This window comes from Pteronotus mesoamericanus, unplaced genomic scaffold, assembly GCF_021234165.1.
Source record: "Pteronotus mesoamericanus isolate MK-2021 breed Mesoamerican mustached bat unplaced genomic scaffold, CSHL_Meso_final scaffold_232, whole genome shotgun sequence".
NCBI lineage: Eukaryota > Metazoa > Chordata > Mammalia > Chiroptera > Mormoopidae > Pteronotus > Pteronotus mesoamericanus.
The window spans coordinates 25,754,666-25,774,089 of NW_026555311.1; the positions used below are offsets into that span (position 1 = coordinate 25,754,666).

A 19,424-nucleotide genomic window follows, 5' to 3' on the forward strand; every position below is an offset into this window, starting at 1 on the left:
CCTGCTGTTTGCAAAAAGCTGAGCTAGTGGAAAAGAAGAGCTAGCCTGTATTTCCAATGGTGTTTTGGACTGCGGGCATTTGTTCCTCAGCGCGGCTGTGTACAGGGCCAGGGCTGCATGGAGCCGATTGTTTCTCCGGGTTGTGCAGACTGGCTGTCTGATGTCGTAGTTGTGGATAGCGGCTGCCAAGAAACCCTGTTCCTTTCCATTTTGCCTGGTCCTCATTTCGCCGGAAAACACAGGAGCTGTAGCCGCACATAGACTTTTTCCTCTTTCCCTTTCCCCCTCTTACCCCTCCCCAGACCTCTCTGGGCTTTGACGTCATGTGTGCTCCTTTCAGTTGCCATAGCAACCCCATTCCCCAAGCCCTCTGTCCGTCTCCTCTGGTAGGTTCCACAATGGTACAGGCAGCATCACGCTGCACAATGGTTTCCAGGCAGTGAAAGAGGGTGATTCAGCAAGCCACTCTTCTTCTTCTTTTTAAAAATCTTCCCTTCTCTTTTTATTTTTATGGGGGTGGGTGGTGCCTGTTATATGCTTACCATTTTCTTTTCTTTTTTCATTTTTACAATTTTCCTTTTTTCTCCTCACCCCTCAATTCTTAGGGGCTTGAGTGACTTTAAGATTGGGTTTTCTTGGAAATCACTTGTCCATCATTAATTTTAAATAATTTTCCCACCTCCAAAGAATCTGCTCCTTATAACAGTTTGGGATGTGGTTAATGAAAAACAAGTAGGGAGGATTTCTGGGGCAAACACTGCTGGATGAGGATCGTAGTTCTGAAGCACGGAATGGTAGGTGGCTCTTTGCTCATTCTGGGTTCTAACCTGATTTTTGGAGGGTGTGGTGTTTTCTATTAATTGCTCCTGGTAGGGTGGGAGAACTAGCATGGTAGAGGGGTAAAGATGAAGTGGAAAGCAGGCTAATGAAGTGAACTACCTCTAAGGCAAAAAACCACCAGCCTTCCCTTCTTTGCGGAGCATCTCTCCCCTGACTTGGTAGTATTGGAACCTTTCTGTTTGGAGTGAGGGTTGGCAGAGGGTGGGAGGGAGGTTTCTTATTGTGACCAGGGATTTTTAGACCAGTGCAGAGCTACAGAAGGGAAGAGAGAGAAACAGAGATAGGAGAGAGAGAGAGAGAAGGAGAGAATTAATATGAACAGGAGAACAGCTGTGCTTGTTAGAAGTGCTGGCCTCAGTCCCATATCCAAAAAATGCTATGGGTTCCCTAAAACATTAAAAATCATGTCTTCAGGATGCATTTATATTTACTTCCTGAGAGGTGTAACTTAATAAATATTTTGGGACATATATATACATATTGTAGTTGAGAATGCTATTTATATATTTTAGTTGCAAAACTAATGGCATTACTCTTGCAGAAGCACTAGGCTAAATTTGGGCTGGGGAGAGGAACAGAGAACAGGAATCAGCTTCGACATAAGAGGAAACATTGGCACTGCAGTCATATAGGTAAGGGGTCCCTTTAAGAAAGTGATCTCCTAGTCACAGCAGGCAGCATTTTTTTTTTAAATGGCATGATTCCCAGGTATTCTGTGCTGGGACTGTGTCCCCTAGAAATGTCAGAGCTTTTTGGGGGGGGGGGGGGTGAGATATATCATCAGAAATGAGCATGGCAATATAATTATCAGAATTTATATGTTTGTGTTTGCAGCAAAATAAATGTGATTTTTTGGAAAGCTTTCAAGTTAATCAAGGTTAGAGATATTTCAAGAAAATTATGTATATCCACATATATTTATCCCCCCCCCCCATCTACATTTAAATCTAGATACTGAGTCTCTGCTGCAACCCCTTTAAAGGCAGAACTTCCTGGGATATTGCAGTTTAGCCACAGAAAGAATGGCTTATCCCAAGACAGCCAGCTCTGAAGCAATCACAAGGTTGTTTACACGGCTGTCTTTGCTGCAGGGCCAGACAGGGTCTGTACAGCAGCCCTGCCCGCTGCCGGTCTGTTGATGATAACTTTTATGAACAAACTGGAAAGAGGCAGGCTAAGTCATGTGGGACAGGCCACACTCAGATGGAAGGAAAATGGGTATAAGTGCACCAGGCACTGCCAGCCCAAGGTCTGATTTCTCCCTGTATTCCTCTGCTAGTTGTTGAACCCTGGGAAAGCTCACAGAATGCTGAACGTTGGGTTAAAAATGGTTGCAGGAATGACCATTTCTCAAAGAGAGGCTTCTGTAAATTTTATGCCTTATGCAAGCATATATGTTGTATATAGAAAGAGATGCTCATGAATGAGCTCACAAGCTTCTGACTCCACTTTCGAATCCTTGCATTTTAGGGGTTGGCTAGTTTGGATGTAACAGTTTTGCTGCTCTGGTAGGTATTTCCTTCTCTACCTTGATGCCATCCTTAGACAGAAAGTCCTGGATTAGCTTATTGTACCACATAGAGCAAATTGAATTTTCTCGCCCCCACAAGGAACCAGAAAGTCATACGACAAAGATAATTTGACCTTAGATATTAAAGAGTCTTTATGCTTCCCATTTGCACATCATTCCCTCCTGTTCTTGCAAAGTATCTTTAATTTGATGGACTCCTGGTGTTATAAAATCTTCGCAGTTTCGGTAAAAAGATTTTTGATGATGAGGCAGTGAGAAATTTATGTAGAGTAGAAAAATCAGCTGCCTCTAGCTTCTTGCCTGGTTGCCCCAGAACAGCATCTGGTGTTGGGAGGAGTGCATTTGCCATGCTGGAAGGGGATGTTTATGAACAGATCCCAGAGGGACAAGTGTGTTTTTGCTGTCATTGTCTGGTATGTCTGCAGCTATTTGTATTTAATAGTTTCATAGTCATGATCAATATTTTTCAAGGTTAGAATGAACTGAGATTTGATTGTGGATGGTACAAAATATACGTATTTTTAAACTGCAGGAAAATTTGTAGGTTTTTTTTTGTTAGTATATCCTATAGGAAAATCACAAGCAAAAGGGATCTTTCTGACCTAAGTAATGTGAACAAGCCTCCCATGTTTCAGATAAAGCCTCCTATAATTAAAGGGTTTTTAAAAAAACGTATTGTTTTATTGTGGCGTTATATAAATTAATCCTTTTTTAAAAGATGTAATCTTAGTGAAAAAGTATTTTAATACTAATGATAAAAGACAAAGACTAACTGGAGGTTTTCCTGTTTGTTAGACACAGGGTGCAGATGCTTGCCTTTCCTGCTCTCGTCTGGCTTCAGGTGACATTTGTAGCTAAAGGCTTTGCATGGAATTGGTGCGTTCAGATAGAATGATTGCTCAGTTGCTTATGAGAATAATAGACTCAAAACAAGAGAGAATTCCTTCCATAAGAATAATAGGAAACAAATTGACATTTAATTTTTTTTTTCTCAATTGCCCCTACTATTTTCTCCCCAATGTCTTTTAATCTTTTGGTTGGACATTGCAACACTTATGCAAAAACAGGCAAAAAGTGTCCAGTAATGACAAGAAAGGAGTACAATGCTGTATTTGTTGCAGCCCGAGGACTGCCTTCCTACCACACTTGGGTTTCTTACACCTTCTGAGGACCAAGGACTTGTAGAAAAAGTTGGGCCTATAGACTAATGGGGGTGATGCTTATTGGTAAAGAACAGAATCCATTCCTTTCTTTCCCATATTAGATACATTTATTGCATTTCATAAATCTGAGGTGACACACTGTTGCTGATTCAGATAAAAGATCATGCTGCATATTGATTGTTTGAAAGAGAAAATATAATTTAGAATTTGAGCTTTGATTTCCAGAAATTTACCTCTCTGTTCATTTTTTCATAGCAAAGTTGTAAAGTTTTGAATAAAGATTTTTCAGCTTGACTATGGTCTGTCCTTATGAAAAAAATTAATGCGAAGAGAGGGAAGTGAAAAATCTGTCTGCTGTATGTTTTAGGTATTAATCTTCTTCCCCCATCTTTATTTAATGGAGGAAAGCTTTATTTCTTACTGTGAATCTTGGTGGAAAATTTAATTGGATACCACAGGTGATGCTAAAAAATCTTTAAATAGAGATATTTTGGTTTGAAAAGTGGACCCCAATTTTATATTCATTTTTGGTAAAGTTTTTTTTTTTTTTAGTTGAATTGATGTTTTGGATGCCTAACAAGCCACTGTGGCCTTTCTCAGTGTTCTTATCCCTGGTGAATCAGAGATGGAAAACCCATGGGCTTCTGGAAATGGAAAATAGAGTTTTGAGTGGCAAAAGAAATGACTGAAGGTTCCTTAAAAGCATTCCTAACCCACAGTTGCTCTCAAACATGCTATGCCTTGCAGGTGTGAAATGAAGTTCCCCTATAGGACCACTAGGCAGTTGCAGAGTGGCCTGCACAGTGATAAACAGGATTTTTGCTACATTGTGTATGTGTGTGTTTGTTAAAAAGCAGGAAAAAGAAAACAAACCGCAGTAGTGACATACAAGTACTAGAAATTCATTTCAGTGGCTTGTCTTTATAGAAGTAAAACTGCTTCCTGGTTTTCGGATGTCCTGGGTCCTTCATCTGCTTCCTGAAAATGTTTCTTTAAGTGATTATCCCCTTCTCATATGTTGAAAATAGGATTTAAAAGCAATGATAGTAAAGAAAAGCTTATAAGCTTGTTTATTTGATAATGTTTATTCAGCATCTGTACTACCTGTCACAAGCCTTATTACACAATACAATTATTTCTTATTTCTATGTTTCCTGTATAACTTACTAAATTATATTCTCTGTCTATTTGGCACATAGTACGGGCACCATAAATATTCCTTGAATCAGTGTCTCCCATGTCCACAGTTCTCTGGTAAGGGCTATGGGTGGCAGAGTTTGTGAAACAGTAATATAGTTTCTGACCTTTGAGACCTTATATTCATTTAGGGAGGTGAGATTAAATAACAAGGATGGTATATGATGATACAATTTATGATTTGATGAGAAGTGTATTAGGAATTCAGAGGAGAAAGAAATTCAGCTCCTCTGAATTGGTGGTGGTGACCCTGGGGCCACTTGGGGATGGCCTGGGGGCCGAAAGCGCTTGGGAGGAACTCCTAGAAGCCTTTGCTAGCCCCTTGCCAAGAAAAGGAGTCTTATTTGGAGCAGAGCGGGTTTGTTTTGGGTGTGGTGACCATACTTTCCAAACTAGAAAGCAAAACTTGTGTTTGATGATGGGTAGAACATTAGAAACTGGTACAGAGCTGGAGAACCTGGTCCAATGTCGAAAAGTAGCAGTAATAGATTGAAGTTACAAACCTACTTTTGGTTATGATCAGATTATGGAAAAACTGCATACAGGCCACTTTTCTGCTTCAGACCAACTTTGGTCTCAGTCCTTTTATCAGTAACCAAGGAACCCATTGTTCCAGTGAAATCTTACATGAAAAGTAGAATATGCAAACATGTGACAGTGGGGCTGTCCCAGTTGAAGCTTAGTAGGGTGGCTTGTATCAAAAAACCCAAGTCTATGTCACAGAACCAAGTATCACATCACCCAAAATAGCAATACTAATTTGGCTTATGTTCAGATTTTAAAATACCAGCTACTCTGGCGTTGGTAAACCACAGTTCTTGTGCTTGTGGTAACTGTGCAGAGAGAACTACCTCAAGATGTTTTACTCCCCTCTGGCTCCCCCGCCCCATGTCACCCATCACGAACTGTCTTCTCAGTTGTTTGGTTTTCTCAATGCAGGTAAAAATTCCCATTTAAATGTTAAAATCAACCTTGCCTGTATTTTTGCTTGGATTTTAGGCTAGTATGAGAAACACCAGTGGCAGGATCATCTCAGATCTTCATTATGGCAACACATGCAAGAAGCTGTTGAATTAGATCCGTTTCCTATAGATGAGAACCCATACAAGCAGTGGTGAGTTGTGAATTTGAAAATGTTCCTTAGCAGGAAACATGATCTATAGGAACAACTTAAAAAATATATTGCTTATGATTTAGTGTATGGATCTGAAGAAATACTTCTCTAAAAAATGTCACTAAAGAAGTGAAAATCAGTAATTAGAATGTTTAGCTGGTAGTGCGGTGCTATTAATACCACAGATAGCAGCATGAGCTCTTGAGGTGCATGAGTGCATTGCATAACAGCATGATGCTATCTCCCTGGATGATACCAGCCTACGTAAGATGGCTGCAATGAACAATTTCACGTGGTTGAGTAACAGCTAGGTAAGAGTATTATTCAGTGGTTTTAGTATTTGCCACGTAATTCTATAGTTACCAGTTCATCCCCTCAAGTAAAGAATTGATTCTGAACTAAATTATAATGCTCAATTCCTTTCACATATATATGTATATATATTCCTACACATATGAACACATACACATATAGGTACATTCATTTAGATCTTTAGAAATAAGGGAAGAGAAATCACATCATAGCTTTCTAAAACTCAATTTACGTATATTTTAGCCTACAAATCTTTTTGCCTGATAAAACAATATTAAAAATAGATCCAGTTGCCCTACTAGTTGGAGTAATTTTAAAAAATATTATAAATGTATCAGCATACACAGGAAAATATATTTTTTTATCAAATACTTGATGTTTCGCATTCACCAAAGTCAATAAACAATAGACTCCAGCAAAGAAGAACCAGTTATCTGTCAAATTACATCTTTGAGAAAAAGCACATGACAGTGGTGCTCGTAGGACTGCAATAGGAGCTGTTTGGGGCTAGTGATCAATAGCTTTCTTTCAGTTGCTTAGTGGCTTATATAACTTGGAGTAGGTAGGCTGGCCTGTGAGTTAATGTATAACCTGTAACTGCAGAAAACTGATGAAATTAACCCTATACATGTTTCACATCATGATTTTCATTACAGTCTGCTTACAGTTATATTGAGAAAGGAAATGTAATAGTCTCTATTCTGTGCTTAGTCAACATGCATTAAATTGCCAACAATCAACCATTTTCAGTGTAAAATAAGGGCAATTTCATATTGCTGAACTCAATATTTGAGTCATGTTATTCCCAGTAATGTAAAGGACATATATTATATTGCGCCATCTTTTACATTTATTCATTATGCATGCATTTTTTGAGAATCGGTGATGTAGATGTCATCCTTAGCTCTTGGGCTAGGTAAAAGAGACTATGCCTGCATTAAAGGAACTTTCAGCCTAAAGGTGTAACACAATAAAGTATGCCATTAAAAGGGAGAGAGAGCATCTAAACAGCGTGGTACTTATACAAGGCTATTAATAGTCAGACAGGAGGTGGTAAAGGAAGTGCAGCAGAGAAGAGGCTAATACAGATGGAAATTTGTCAAGGAAGGCTTACTGGAGGGAAAGATATCTTGGTTGAATGTTAAGGACAATAAAGAGGTTAGCCAGACAGAGGAAGCAGAGCAGTGGGGGCATTTTTCAAGGGTCCATAGGCATGAGAGAGCATGATTGTTTTGGGGGGCCACTAGGAGTCATTTACTCTGCTGGGGCATAAATGGGGGTGGAGGAGGTGAAGAGGGACACAGGAAATGTATAATACAGGACTTCTTAGAAGAAGATAAGGAGTCTGGATTTTATTTAACAATCAAGAACTTTTGAAAGATTTTAAGAAGGAAATTGACATGATCACATTTATTTTTTTAATTGTGAAAGGTCATGCACATAGAAGAATGTATGAAAAAAACACAATTAAAGGAATAATTATAAAGGAAACACCATACAACTGGGAGTCTTATTAATAGACTCCCAGTGTGGCTCTGTGTGCTCCTTTAAGATCACATGCTTTTCCTTCCTCACTAGAGGTAACTGTTAAGCACTACCCTGCCTTTTGTTTTACTTGTTTCCTTATTTCTCTTTTTTCTTTCTTTTTTTATTGTTGTTCAAGTACAGTTGCCTCCATTTTCCCTGCCACCATTTTCCTCCACCCTACCCATTCCCGCCTCCCACCCTCAACCTTTCCCCACTTTGGCTTTGTCCATGGGTCCTTTATACATGTTCCTTGATTTGACCCTTCCCCTTCTTTCCCCATTGCTCACCTCCCTCCTTCCCTCTCGTTACTATCGGTTTCTTTTTTCTTTCAAAGCTGTTGGTCATATTTTCCTTGCCTGCTTGCTTTGTTGATTAGGTGCCACTTAGAGATGAGATCACATGGTATTTGTCTTTCACATGCCTGGCTTATTTCACTTAGCATAATGCTCTCCAGTTCCAGCATCACTAGCCATCACAGAGATGCAAATTAAATCCTTACTTTTCTTTGTAGATTTTCCATCTTGCAATCATATTATATTCTTAATCACCTAATTTTGCTAAACATTGTACAATTCTTCTTCTATATTGACACATGACGTTTATTCATGTAAATTGTTGTAGAGTATTCTGTTCCATGAGTATACCAAATTTATTTATCTATTATACTGTTAATGGACTTTTGGATTATTTCAGTATTACCTATACTAACATATATTACCTGAGTTATATGTATTTATTTAATAAACATGTTTATAATAAAGTTATTAAGTATATATTATGCTATATATATATATACAATTGATCATAGATGTTAGTATACATGTATAGGGGCCTCTCTAGGATAAATATCAAGGAAATGAACTGAATTTTGGGGAATGTGCACATTCAGTTTTTCTAAATAATGCTAAAATATTTTTTCTAATTAGTTCTATCAGCAATGTATGAGAAGTCTATGTCTTTATCAGCACTTGATTTCTAAGTTCTTAAATTATCCTAATCATATGGATATATAATTGCACTTATTATTAATTTGCATTTTGCTGATTACTAATGAAGATCTTTTCATTTTTTATTGGCCATTTGATTTTCCTCTTTTGTGAAGTGCCTGCTCAAATCTTTATGAGATTTGTGTTTCAAAATAATACCTAGCACTTATTGAGTTTTTATTATGTAATAAGCACTGTGCTAAACACTTACAAACATTTAATCTTTCTATCATTTTTATGATTTACAGGTAAGGAAACTCAGGTTTAAGGGTGTTAAATAACTTGCTAGCAACCACACAGCTAAGAAATAGTGGACTTAGCATTCAAGCCCAGGTCTTTCTGACTCCAGAGTTCCTCAATTTATTGGATAGCGTACATAAAGTGATTAGATTGGAACCAGAAAGAATACTTAAGGTGCTATTGCAAAAGTCCAATTAAAAAAGAACAAGGGCAGAAACTGAGAATCAGCAGTAGGACATAAATACAAAGCAACTGGACTCAGTAATGAATGTCATGGGTGAAGAGGAAGGATTTTTTTTAGAGTTTCACTTTTATTTTGTTAATTTTATTTTCCTGTTGTTCTGCTACAATTGTCCCAATATTTCCCCTGTTGCTCTCCCCTGCCCCATCCATCTGCCCCCTCACCATTCAAAGAGTCAACCCCCCACCCTGTGGTTCATGTTCATGGGTCACCCATACATGTTCCTTGACTAGATCCTTCCCCTTTTTTTCTCCTCCTCCTCCCCCTACCCCCTCTCCTCTGGTCACTGTCAGTCTGTTCCTTGTTTCCATGCCTTTGGTTCTATTTTGCTTATTTGTTTTGTTCATTAAGTTCTGGTGACATTATAGGTGAGATCATAAGGCATATTTCTTTCACTGCCTGGCTTATTTCACTTAGCATAATAGTGTCCAGTTCCAACCATGTTGTCATTAAATGTAGGAGTTCCTTCTTTCTTTTTGCTGTGTAGTATTCCAAGGTGTAAATGTACCACAGTTTTTTGATTCACTCATTTACTGATGGGCATTTAGCCTGTTTCCAGCACTTGGCTATTGTAAATAACACTGCTGTGAATATTGGGGTGCATAAGTTCTTTTAAATTGGTGTTTCAGGATTCTCAGGGTAGAATCCCAGTAGTGGAATTGCTGAGTCAAGAGGCAGTTCCATCTTTAGTTTTTTGAGGAAATTCCATACTGTTTTCTACAGTGGCTGCATCAGTCTACTTTTCCACCAAGAGTGCACTAGGGTTTCTTTTTCTTCGCATCCTCACCAGCACTTGTGGCTTGTTGATTTGTTAATGATGGCCATTCTGACTGGTGTGATGTGATATCTCATTATGGTTTCAATTTGCATCTCTCTGATGGCTAGTGATGTTGAGTATCCTTTCTTATGTCTCTGGGCCCTCTGTGTCTTCTCCTTGGAGAGGTACCTGTCCAGGTCCTTTGCCCATTTTTTTATTGGATTGACTGTCTTCCTGGTGTTGAGCCATATGAATTCTTTATATATTTTGGAGATCCAAACTCTTGTCTGAGTTATGATGGGCAAATATGTTTTGCCATATAGTTGGTTCCTTTTTCATTTTGATGATGTTTCCTTTAGTTAAGCAGAAGCTTTTTACTTTGATGAAGTCCCATTTGTTTATTCTTTCCTTTATGCCCCTTGGCTCTAGGGGACATATCGGTGAAAATATTGCTGCATGGGATATTTGAAAATTTTCTGCCTATGCTTTCCTCTAGGACTTTTATGATATCCCAGCTTACATTTAAGTCTTTTATCCATCTTGAGTTCATTCTGGTGTATGGCATAAGTTGGTCACCTAGTTTTAGTTTTTTGCATGTACCAGTCCAGATCTCCTAACACCATTTGCTGAAGAGGTTATTTTTATTCTATTTCATGGTCCTGTTCCTTTTGTCAAATACTAATTCACCATAGAGACATGGGTTTATTTCTGGGCTCTCTATTCCTTTCCATTAATCTATATGTCTGTTCTTATGCCAGTATCAGACTGTTTTGATTACAGTGGCCTTGCAATATAATTTGATATCAGGTATTGTGATCCCTCTCACTTTGTTCTTTTTTTCTCAAAGTTGCTGAGGCTATTTGGGGTCATTTTTGGTTCCATATAAATTTTTGAAATATTTGTTCTATGTCTGTGAAATATGTCATTGGTATTTTGATAGGGATTGCATTGAGTCTATAGATTGCTTTGGGTAGTATGGTCATTTTAATGACGTTAATTCTTCCAAATCTGTGAACATGGTATATGCTTCCATTTATTTGTATCTTCCTTAATTTCTCTTTTCAGTGTCCTGTAGTTTTCTGAGTATAGATCTTTTATCTCCTTGGTTAAGTTTTTTCCTAGGTACTTTATTCTTCTTGTTGCTGTAGTAAATGGGATTTTCCCCCAGTTTCTGTTTCTGATATTTCATTGTTGGTGTACAAAAATGCTTTTAATTTCTGAATATTGACTTTGTATCCTGCTATTTTGCCAAATTCACTTATTAGATCGAGTAGTTTTTTGGTGGGGCCTATAGAGTTTCCTGTGTATACGATCATGTTATCTGCAGACAATGATAGTTACTTCCTCTTTTCTAATTAGGATGCCTTTTATTTATTTTTTCTTGTCTAATCACTGTGGCTAGAACTTCTAATACTGTGTTGAATAAAAATGGTGATAGCAGACACCCTTGTCTTGTTCCTGACCTTAGTGGGAAAGCTTTTATTTTTTATCCTAATGTTGGCTGTATGTTTCTTGTATACTGCCTTTAATATATTGAGGTATGCTCCCTGTACTCTGACTTTGCTGAGCATTTTTATTATAAATGGGTGCTGTACTTTATTGAATGCTTTTTCAGCATCTAATGATATGATCATGTGATTTTGTCTTTTGTTTAGTTTATGTGGGGTATTACATATATTGATTTGTGAATATTATACCATCCTTGCATCCCTGGGATGAATTCCACTGGATCATGGTGTATGATCCTTTGAATGTATTGCTGGATCCAATTTGTCAATATTTGTTGAGTATTGTAGCATCTATGTTCATCAGCAATGTTGGCCTGTAGATTTCTTTCTTGTGTTTTCACCTGGTTTTGGAATTAGGATAATATGCCCTCATACAAAGAGTTTGGGAATCTTTGTTCTTCTTGAACTTCCTGGAATAGTTTAAGAAGGATAGGAGCTCTTCTCTAAATGTTTGGTAAAATTCTCCTGTGAGACCATCCAGTCCAGGGCTTTTGTGTGCTGGGAGTTTTTTGAGTACTGCTTCAGTTTCACTAGTTTTATCAGTCTAGTCAGGCTGTCTGCTTCTTGTTGATTCAGTGTTGGAATGTTATATGTTTCTAGACATTTGTCCATTTTGCCCAAGTTATCAAATATTTTGGCATATAATTTGTTCATAGTAGTTTCTTACAATCATTTGTATTTCTGTGTATCAGTTATAATTTCTCCTTGCTGATTTTGTTTATCTTTTCAAAGATACAGCTCCTGGATTTATGATCCTTTGAATTGTTCTTTTAGTCTCTATGTCATTCAATTCTGCTCTGATCTTGATTATTTCCTTCCTTCAACTTGCTTTGGGCTTTGTTTGTTGTTGTTCCTCTACAAAGTTGTAGATGTAGAGTTAGGTTGTTTATTTGAGATTTTTCTATCTTTTTAAAGTAGGCCTGTATTCTATGAACTTCCCTCTCAGGACTGTCTTCGCTGCATCCCATAGGTTTTGGAATGTTATGTGTTCATTTTCATTTGTTTTCAGAAACTTTTTGATTTCTTCCTTGCTCTTATTGTTAACCCATTCATTATTTAATAGCACGTTGTTCAGTCTCCATGTACTTAAATATTTTTGAGTTTTTCCTTGAGCCTATGATCCAAGAAGACGCTTGATATGACTTCAATTTTCTTGAATTTGTTGAGGCTTGTTTTGTGTCCTACCATGTGGTCTATCTTTGAAAATGTTCTATGTGCATTTGGAAAGAATGTATATTTTGCCTCTTTGGGGTGAAAGTTTCTATATTTATCAGTTAAGTACATTTGATCTGGAGTGTTGGTCAGTTCCACAATATCCTTGTTGATGTTTTGTTTGGAAGATCTATCTACTGTTGATGATAGTGTCTTAAAATCCCTTATGATGAGTGTGTTGCTGTTGATACCTTTCTTGAAGTCCTCCAAGATTTTCTTTATATATTTGTATGAGCCTATGTTGGCTGCATATAGGTTTACAAGGGTTATATCTTGATAGATTTTTCCATTTAGTATTATGAACTGTCCTTCTTTGACTCCTTTTATGGCCTTTGTTTTGAAATCATTTTGTTTGATATAAGTATTGCTACCACAGCTTTTTGTTCATGTCCATTTACTTGGAATACTTTTTTTCCATTGCTTCACTTTCAGTCTGTGTAGATCTTTTGTTCAGAGGTGGGTCTCTTATAGGCAGTATATGTGGGTCATGTTTTCTTACCCACTATGCTACCCTATGTCTTTTGATTGGATAATTTAATCTATTTACATTTATGGTTATTATTGATAGGTACTTATTCATTGCCTTTTTTTCTCTACCTGTGTTTCTCTCTCTTTCTCTCTTTTTCTTCATCTTCTTAATGCAGTCCCTTTAACATCTCTTGCAATGCTGGTTTCATGGAGGTGTATTCTTTTAGGGTTTTTGTTTTTGTTTTTGTTTTTTTTTTGTCTGAGAAGCTCTTTATTTCACCGTCAATTTTAAATGAGAGCCTTGCTGGGTAGAATATTCTTGGCTGCAGTCTTTTGCTTCTTTTTTAAAAAAGATTTTATTTATTTATTTTTAGACGAAGGAAAAGAGAGAGAAAGAAAAGGAGAGAAACATCATTGTGCGGTTGCCTCTCATGTGCCATCCACTGAGGACCTGGCCTGCAACCCAGGCATGTGTCTTGACTGGGAATTGAACTAGCAGCCACTTGGTTTGCAGGCCGGTACTCAATCAACTGAGCCACAACAGCCAGTTCTTGCTTTACATTACTTGGAATATTTCTTGCCATTCCCTTCTGGCTTGTAGTGTTTCTGTTGAGAAATCAGCTGATAACCTATTGGAGCTCCCTGGAATGTTACTAGCTGTTTCTCCCTTGCTGTCTTAAAGATTCTCTCTTTGTCTTTAAATTTTGCCCTTTTAATTATGATGTGTCTTGGAATAGGCCTCTTTGGATTCATCTTGGTTGGTACCTTATTTGCTTCTTGGGCTTGTGTGACTTTTTCTTTCATCAAGTTATGGAACTTTTCTGTTTGAAACTTTTCAAACAGAAAAGTTTGTAACTTTTTCAAACAGGTTTTCTATCCCTTGTACTTTTTCTTCTCCTTCTGGTAACCCTTTGCTATTATTACGTTTCATGTTGTCCTGCAGCCCCCTTAAACCATCTTCATTTTTTTTGAGTCTCTTTCATTTTATTGTTCTGTCTGGGAGTTTTTTTCTACCTTGTCTTTCAGCTGGCTGATTCAGTCTTCTGCTTCATCTAGCTTGCTTTAATTCTTTCTACTGTGTTCATCATTTCAGATATTGTATTCTTCATTTCCTCCTGGCTTTTAGTAATAGTTTCAATGTTCTTTTTCATGGTGCTGTAGTTCACTGTAAGTTCCTTGCCGCTTCCCTGGAGTTCTTTGTAGTTCTCACTGAGTTCCTTGAGCATCCTTATAACCCTTATTTTGAATGCAGTGTCTGATAGTTTGCTTGCCTCAATTTCATTTAGTAGTCTTTCTGGGGATTCCTGCTTTCTCTTTGATTGGGTGTTGTTTCTTTGTCTCCCCATTTTAGGTGACTCTTGTTTTTTTCTGCATGTTAGATTTATTTGCTTTGACTTCCTGTCTTCGCGGTGTGACCATCTATGGTAGGAGTCCTGTGAGATTTGGTGGTATAGTCTCCCTGATCTCCTGAGCTTGATGCTCTTGGGATGTCCTTTATGTCATTTATGTGGACTCCGGTTATAATTAGTTTTTGGTTATTGTTGGGTTATTTTTTGGTGGGTCCTTTCCTCTGACTGGCTGACTGATATACACACTGCACATCACATCTTGTATGCTATCCTACAGGTGTTGTCAGAGCAAAACCAAAGAGCTCAGGAAACAAACCCTCAGCCACTAATATAAACCCTACCCACAACCACACTATCAACAACAATTGAACCAATATTAATAAAGGCATAAAGAGATTAAGACTATTATACGAAAGGAAAAACTAATATGAGATGACCAATGGAAAGAAAAATGATTTTGAGAGGGTAGAGGGAGGAGAAATAGTAAGAGTAGGGAATAGAAACAAGGCAAATAGAGAAAATAAAATTTACCTTGTAAATAAAAAAGGGAGGGAAAAAGGTGGAATGGAATAAGAGAAGGAAAGCATATAGTATTAGATTTAAACAAAAATTTAAAAAATATATAGTGAAAAAAGTAGAAACTAAATTGGAGGGAAAGATCTATCACAGCAATATCAACTACAAATGAGCAAAGATTAGTATAGGTGGGATAGGAATAAGATGGAAAAAAGAAAGACAGAAAGAAAAGCTTAAGAGCTGTCTAGAGGAAAGAGATGTGATTTTGAGAGGATAGAGAGAGAAAGAGTACTATGAGTGAGGAGTAAAATCAGGCTAAGACAGGGAAAAATCAAGATTAAAAATGAAAAAAAGAGGGCAGGAGGAAGGCAAAATGGAGTAGGAGAGGGGAATGGTAAAATTCAAGATTTGAAACACAAAAATAGTGAAGACCTGGAAATAAAATTGAGGAAGTACAACAACCACCACCGTATCTAGAACCAACAAGCTAAGACTGATAAAGGTTGTGAGAGACTAGGGTAGTTAAAAATGGGAAAAAGAATGTGAGATGACTAATGACAAGAAAAATGGTTTTGAGAGGCTGGAGGCAGGGGAGATAATAGGAGTGCAGAATAGAAACAAGTCGTAGCAAGAGAGAAAATAAAATTTAAAACAAAAATAAGAAGAGGAGGGAAGAAGGTAAAATAGAGTAAGAGAAGGGAGAAGCAAAATATGAGGTTTGAAATAAACTAAAATATAAAAACTAGTGAAATAATAGGCACAAACTTGAAAACGAAATGAGTATTAACAAGCTATACAAGAGAAAAAAAATAACACAAATCATGAAGAAACCATAGTGGAATTCATTTCAGTAAAGTCCAGTGTTTAGCTCTGTCTTCTATTTCTAGATCTGCCCGTGGTAAATTCAGACAATGTCCTAGTTCGGCTGTAGGCAGCCTGTTCAAGGCTGCAAGTGATGCACAGTCTGTGGCTGTCTTCTGCAGATTTGGCTGGACCCCACTGTCCTGCCCTGCTGGGTTTCCATCAGCAGAGAGCCAAAGAGTGGTTACTTTAATGAACCTAGGGGACTGCCAGTACCTTCTCCATCTGCCTCCACAGGGGCCTATGGTGCTATTGGGTGGGTGGGAACCATGGGTAACCCCTGCGGGGCACTATTCAATCTTCAGGGAAGATGGTAAGAGTGTTTCCCCATCCCCTTGCCACACATCTTGGTCTGTCCCTTATTCTTTCCAATAGCATATGGCTTTTGGGGAATTTGCTGACCATTTCCTGTACAGGGCCAATCTTTGTAAAAGGATGAGCTCTTTCCTGCTTAGCACAAGAAGCTGCTCTGTCTGGAGGCTGAGGCTGGGTGAAACCCTAAACCTCCCTTGTTGCGCCTGTCTCTATTCTCTCTGCTTTACTGGGTTTAGTGTATCAGGGCCTAAGGATCAATATAGCCTGCAGAGTCTCAGAACTTTCTCTTCTTTCCCCTGTGGAAATGTACCCAGCAAGGTGCTCCTGAACCTGGCCTCACTGATCTGCAGAGCCTGTAATCCCACAGGTGGGGTTTGGCCATGTCTGTCTGTGAGGGGATCTGGCTGGCAGCCTCAAATCTCAGGCATTCAGATTTTGGCCTTCTAGACCCCAGCTTGCTGCTCTCTTGCAGGAGGAGTGGGCTTAAATTCTCTGCTCTGAACAGCCCCTCTTTTGCCAGCTGTACTGGGTGGGACTCACAGACCCGTCAGTGTGACTCTGTCTCTCTGAATTCTGTTAGTGGAGCCACTGCATCCACGCACACATGCCTGCGAGCCCCATTTTCCTGCTAAGTGTTGGGTCTTGCCTCTGCTCCCCTTTTAAAAGAGTTGCTGTGTGGCCAATACGCTGCAGCACTGAGCCCTCGGGGGGCCTTTTCTCCTTGCTCTCTCTCTCCCCCCAAATCACAGAGTCTCTTATGGTCAGGGCTGGCCACCGCCTGTCAGAACTTCTGACAGTTTTAGGTAAAGTTTCTCTTTGGATCTTTCCTGGATGGTGCTGGGAAGAGCCCCACAGCTATACTATAACAAGGGGTGGTAATGGGGTGCTATCTCTGCCCCCTCCAGAGATTTTCAGCCTCGGGCAGCTCTGCTCCCACTGTGCTGTTTCTGGAGCCAGCAGCTCTCCAGCTGTCTCCCTCTGCAACTGGTGTTCAAGGCTCCTGCGCTGATAAGCAGCGTCCCACCGCCCCCGCCCCACCAGTTTTGTGCTGCCAAAAGTGCTGATTTGGGCCACAGTGGCAGCATTGCTCTGCTTGGAGAGCCCAGGCAGCCCACCCCTGGGTGCCCTGTGGTGGGTAAGGTCTTGCACACTCCTGCACACTCGTTATAATTTCATCCCCATTTGCGCTCACTCACTTGTGCTCTCATTCACTCTCCACTGGATTTTTGAGTTGAATGTTCTCTACTTTGGCTGCAAGACTGGTCTGGGTCTGGAAGCAAGCAGGCTGAGCTCCCAGCTACTCTGAAGCCATCTTGAAACTTGGAAGGATTTTTAAAATCTCAAGTTTTAATACCTGTTGGCTAGGTGAATTCAATGTTAGTCATGCAATGTATTTTTATACTTCAGGTATTGTGGTAAGTTTTAAGAACAAACTCAACTAACCAGCAAAACAGAGACAGACTTATAGATGAAGAGCAGAGGACAGCTTGTGGGGGTGGGGGGAGGATGGGGTGGAGGGACTGAGCAAAAAGGAAAAAAGACTCATGGGCAGGGACAACAGTGTGGGGATTGTGGTCGGGGGTGTAAGGGGACTAAATGGTAATGGAAAAAAAAAGATTAAATAAAAAATACATTCTATAATTCCATGATTTAATAAGAGATAAATTTAGTTCATAGTATAATAAAGTTTACCATTTAAAGAGACCACAATATTTATTTGGGTCAACTCCTCACTGTTTCAAAATGGGGAACCTGGTCAAAAAGAGGTTAAGTGGCTTGTTTAACATCACATGCTTCAGATTTTAGACTAAGAATAGATACCAGGCCTGCAAAGAATGCAAAGAAATTACAACTTTCCTAAATTTTAAATTAATAAGTGAAAATACAATCAACCTATTTTATCTCCTCAACATTTTCCAAGTCAGTTCCCTTTGAAATAAATCTGTTGTTAGTGCCATAAGTTAAGCCCTCATCATTATTGTTAGCAGGTTTACATGAAGTAGCCTCACTGTTATCTTCTTGCTCATGATTCCACCCATGAAGTCACCAGATCTGATTTGCAGTTGTTACCACGTAGCTGTCTTGTTTTCTTTGATATGCTCCCTTGCCAATGAAATATATTCCCTTCTTTTTAAAATATAACCATATTCCCATTTGCCCTAGTTTAGGAACTGATGATCTATCCAATTGCCTGGGCATCAATGTGCGTTAGTCTCTCCACAGACACAGAGGTGTTTATTACCTCTGTGATTTTCTTTTCACTGTCTATTCTGCCTGTATTCGCTTCACCCATCCTTCACTAATAATTCTTAGTCATCTTTTAAGACTATTGCGGTTCAAAGAATGGCCTGGGGACCAACACCATGGGTATCATCTGAGAGCTTGCTAGGCCCCACCCAGATGTACTGACTCAGAATCCTTAAACAAGATTCTCAGGTGATTTAAAGTTTGAGAGGTACTTCTTAGACTCACTTTAGACTTCATCAGGTGTTATCTTCCTTTAGAACTTTCTTTTCTGACTCTTTCCACTAGTCATTTATTCCTTCATGGTGTTCTCCCAGTAGCTTCTGCGCCATAGCCACTCTATTACCACAACATTTTACAGTTTATGAGTCTGTCTCTCTGCCTTCGCCTGGGAGTCATTTGAGTCTGACTTAATTACCTTTGATTTTCCACACATAGCACAGTGCCTGATACTTGGTAGTACTGGATAAATGTTTGTTGAAATACTGATAATTGTTTGATGAAAGAAAGAAGAGAGAGCAAGAGATAAATACAAGAAAGAAGCCGAGGAAAGAAGAGAAAATTATGAGGAGAATGAAATATAGCCAAAAATACTTGGCAGAGAAATAACTAGACTATAAAAAAGACACTAAAAATTGTACCTATGGATACAATTTGGAAAGGAGCTGACAGAGGGTTCACCATCTTTCTTAAATAGATCAAGTGATAGGTGTGAATGCTGTTTGTCAAATCCCTTAGAATCCAGAGAGTACCCTAATTTCTCATATAAAAGTTTAGCTTTTTTATTTTTGTTTTTGAATAAATTTTGGCAAAATTTGTTTGAACTTCCTAAACAAAGTGTACTACTATCCTTTTAACTTGCTAGAGACTGTTTAAAATATTGTGTGAAAGACTACAGAGGAAGCACATTTGTTTTAAAGTTGTATAGGGGATGGAAATAAGAGATCAGAGAGTGGAGCATAGGTAGCATACATAGAAGATCTTTCTGATTATTAGAATTGTGTGTAAGTCTGTCCTTTTTGAAAGGTAATGAACTTTCTAGA

General features: G+C 38.6%; 1 protein-coding gene across 11 annotated transcripts in view; it reads left to right on the forward strand.

The window, feature by feature from the left end:
• The first annotated feature begins 361 nt into the window (after window positions 1-361).
• MAPK10 (mitogen-activated protein kinase 10) overlaps window positions 362-19,424 on the forward strand; it is a 324,322-nt gene continuing 305,259 nt past the window's right edge. For 3 of the 11 annotated variants that reach the window (XM_054591778.1, XM_054591781.1, XM_054591771.1), the window contains exons 1-2: window positions 362-794; window positions 5,731-5,845. Coding sequence is in view for 2 of the 11 variants with exons in the window: in XM_054591770.1 (XP_054447745.1) it covers window positions 765-794 (30 nt within the window). In the remaining 9 variants the exon portion in view is untranslated. Of the gene's footprint in view, window positions 795-1,381; window positions 1,473-2,310; window positions 2,349-2,720; window positions 2,785-5,730; window positions 5,846-19,424 lie in introns of those variants that run through there. The other 8 variants (XM_054591779.1, XM_054591776.1, XM_054591770.1 and 5 more) reach the window with 6 other exon arrangements.